Here is a 2,868-nt window from a genome sequence, read left to right on the forward strand (position 1 = left end):
CTTTAACTTTAATTTTATTATAAGCATACAGATAAAAAAGCAGGTTCTATTAAAAATTTTAAGTTCAGTTAGACTCTATTAGCCTCTCCAAACGAAATCCCTAAAAAAACCCATCAGTATCTGAATTTTCTAATAAACAATATTTTGAGGGGAGAGATATTTATCATTTCCTTCTGCCATTTAACTGAGATAAAACCCAGATTAAAAAAATTAATAAAAATAATTTAAAAATCGTTTGACATTACCTCCGATTACTTATATTTAAGTATAATTAAGTTCTCTTTACTGTAAAGGCTTTGAATGAAAACAGGACATTTATCTAAGTAGTTAGCTACTAAAGGGAACAATTCAGTAACTATCAAATACATTAAAATAATACTAATCGTAGATATAAGGGGATATAAAAATGAAAAATTTTATTATTTTTCCCTTTATTTGTAAAAGTGCAAAATTAGTCTGTACAAAACCCAAATTCCATATGTATAAAATTGAACAGTCACAACATTTTAAACAGCATCGTGAACTCTTCTAGGAGCTGATAAGTTACAGTCCAACTGTGCAACTATCTGAAGTTTAAATAGTTTTAATTTTCAGTTCAAGGTGAAACACTAGAATTGCACCACTTGGGGATCAGACGGAGAGCTGTCTTTCAAACCTTGAGTGGGTCTCTGTCACTTGTCAGTTCTCAAGATTCCAATAAATTACATAAATAGGAGCAAAGCACACACCCTTCTGTACAAGGCTTCCCATCACCAGGGAGTCCGCCACACACTCCCAGCTACTTCACACAGCGAGAGCGCTGGGAGTGACCGTGTCTCTTAGGCGTCTGGGTAAGTGCAGTAATACACAGCAGTACTTGCATCCGAAACCACCGAGGAGATGGGCCCGTGGGCGTCTGGCGCTGGCAGGCCGGCTTCGTGGCCCTGGAAGTGGAGCCCTAGCTCGGGCTTGCAGGCGAAGTGCAGGTACTGCTCGAATTCGGTGCGATCCACGTCGCCCAGCAGCTCGTCCTGCGACAGGTGCTCCAGCGACTCCCTGCACTGCTGCGCCTCGGGCGGCGGCGAGGGCTGGCAGGGCTGCGGCGGGAGCTGGGGAGCGCGGGCCGGGCCGGCGGGCGGGCACAGCTGCCCGTAGTAGGCGTGCAGGGGGCCCTGGCAGCCCAGCAGGCTCTGCAGGGAGCTGAGCTGCCCCAGCGGCTCGGCGCGAGGCAGGTGCCTGCGGAGCGCGGCGCTGGCCTGGCTCTCGGCCCCGTGCGCGGGGTACTCGGCCGCGGGGTAGCCGTAGGGCGCCAGCTGACACTCGTCCTGCAGGGGCGGCGTGAAAAAGGCCGGCTCGGTCTCCGCCGCGTCCAGCGGGGAGGGGTCCGGGGTCGGCAGGTTGTAGCCGTCGAAGGCGGCAGCCAGGGGCTGGCAGTCCCGGTAGTGGCCCAGCGCCGGGGGCAGCGCGCTCTGCACTGCGGGGTAGCCCTGCTCCGGGTAGGACAGGGCCAGGCTCTCCACGCACATCCTGCTGCCCTCGCTGGCCAGCCCGGCGCCCGGCGCCTCCGCCAGCCCGTGCGGCAGGAAGCCGCTTTCCACGCGCTTCAGGCGCTTCACCTGCTTCCGCCGGCGCGGCCGGTACTTGTAGTTGGGATGGTCCTGCATGTGCTGCACCCGCAGCCGCTCCGCCTCCTCCACGAACGGCCGCTTCTCCGCCAGCGACAGCGCCTTCCAGGCCTTCCCTGCGGGGCGACAAACCGCGTAACCCTGCGGCTCTTCCGTGCGCCTCCCCGTGCGCCCCGCTCCGTGCGCCCCCCCAGCACCGGGCCGCCTCCATCCCCCCTGTGCGCCCCCCCCGCACCTGGCCGCCTCCATCCCCCCCTACCCACCTTGGGCGCCCCTCCCTGCTCCGGACCCCAGCCGCCTCCACCCCCCCCCCCACTACGCCCCCCCTCAACTCCCGGCCGGCTCCACCCCTCCCCCCACCCTGGGCGCCCCTCCGGCACCCGGCCGCCTCCATACCCCCAGTGCGGCCCCCCAACGCCCGGCCGCCTCCATCCCCCCGTACCCACCCCGGGCGCCCCCCACCCGGCAGCCTCCATTCCCCCCACCTCCAGCCTCGAGCTCCCCTCGCTAACCCAGTGCCTGGGCGAGAGGCACTGGCAGCTCCTGCCATACCCTCTGCCCCAGCGCACCAACCCCGGGTCCAGTCCGGGCCCCGCAGCCGCCTCGCCCGCGGGGCAGGTACCAGCAGCACTCGGTAACTTTCCCTGCACGCCGCTCGCAGAGTGCGGGGAGCCTCCCCCACTTCCCAGCTCCGGGCCGGGCCGGGGCAGGTGGGAGGAGAAAGCCCCCCTGGCCCGGCTCACGAGCGGACACTCACCCAGCATCTTGCTGAGCTCCGCGTTGTGCAGGTCCGGGTTCTGCTGCGCCAGCCGCTTGCGCTCGTCCTTGGCCCACACCATGAAGGCGTTCATGGGCCGGCGGATGCGGGACTCGCTTTTGGCCCGGCTGCTCGCAGCCCCCGCCGGGGCCGCCTCACTCTTCACCTTGGCGTCTGCGAGGGGGCTCAGGGACTCTGCCCACTGGCAGGGGCCCAGGGCCGGCATCATGATGGGGAGCGAGCACCTTGCCTGCGTCTGGTCGTCGCTGCTGGCGTAGCCCGCATCGGGGCTGCTCATCTCGGGGCAGCCGGAGCCACCGGGAGGAGCCGGGCTGAACCGGACCCGCCTCCGACCCCTCCCCGGGCAACAGCTGGGAGGAAAAGGACCGTCTGCTCCGACCAGCCCCCTCTCCAGTGGCTCGGCTGGGGCAGCAGGGACAGCTCCCCTGGCAGGCTGGGCGCGCGGGGCTGAGCGCTGGACGCCGCTGATTGAAGCAGGGTCTGGGG

At 61.9% G+C, this 2,868-nt stretch overlaps 1 protein-coding gene across 1 annotated transcript; it reads right to left on the minus strand.

Annotated features, from left to right (window-relative positions):
• Window positions 1–818: 818 nt before the first annotated feature.
• On the minus strand, window positions 819–2,659 carry LOC135874361 (transcription factor Sox-17-alpha-like). The gene is made up of 2 exons (XM_065399164.1): window positions 2,362–2,659; window positions 819–1,720 (listed from the first exon to the last, which is right to left on the minus strand). Exons 1-2 carry the CDS (start codon window positions 2,657–2,659, stop codon window positions 819–821), a joined length of 1,200 nt encoding a protein of 399 aa, XP_065255236.1.
• Window positions 2,660–2,868: the final 209 nt, after the last annotated feature.

The sequence above is a fragment of the Emys orbicularis genome, chromosome 2, assembly GCF_028017835.1.
Source record: "Emys orbicularis isolate rEmyOrb1 chromosome 2, rEmyOrb1.hap1, whole genome shotgun sequence".
Taxonomy (NCBI): Eukaryota; Metazoa; Chordata; order Testudines; family Emydidae; genus Emys; species Emys orbicularis.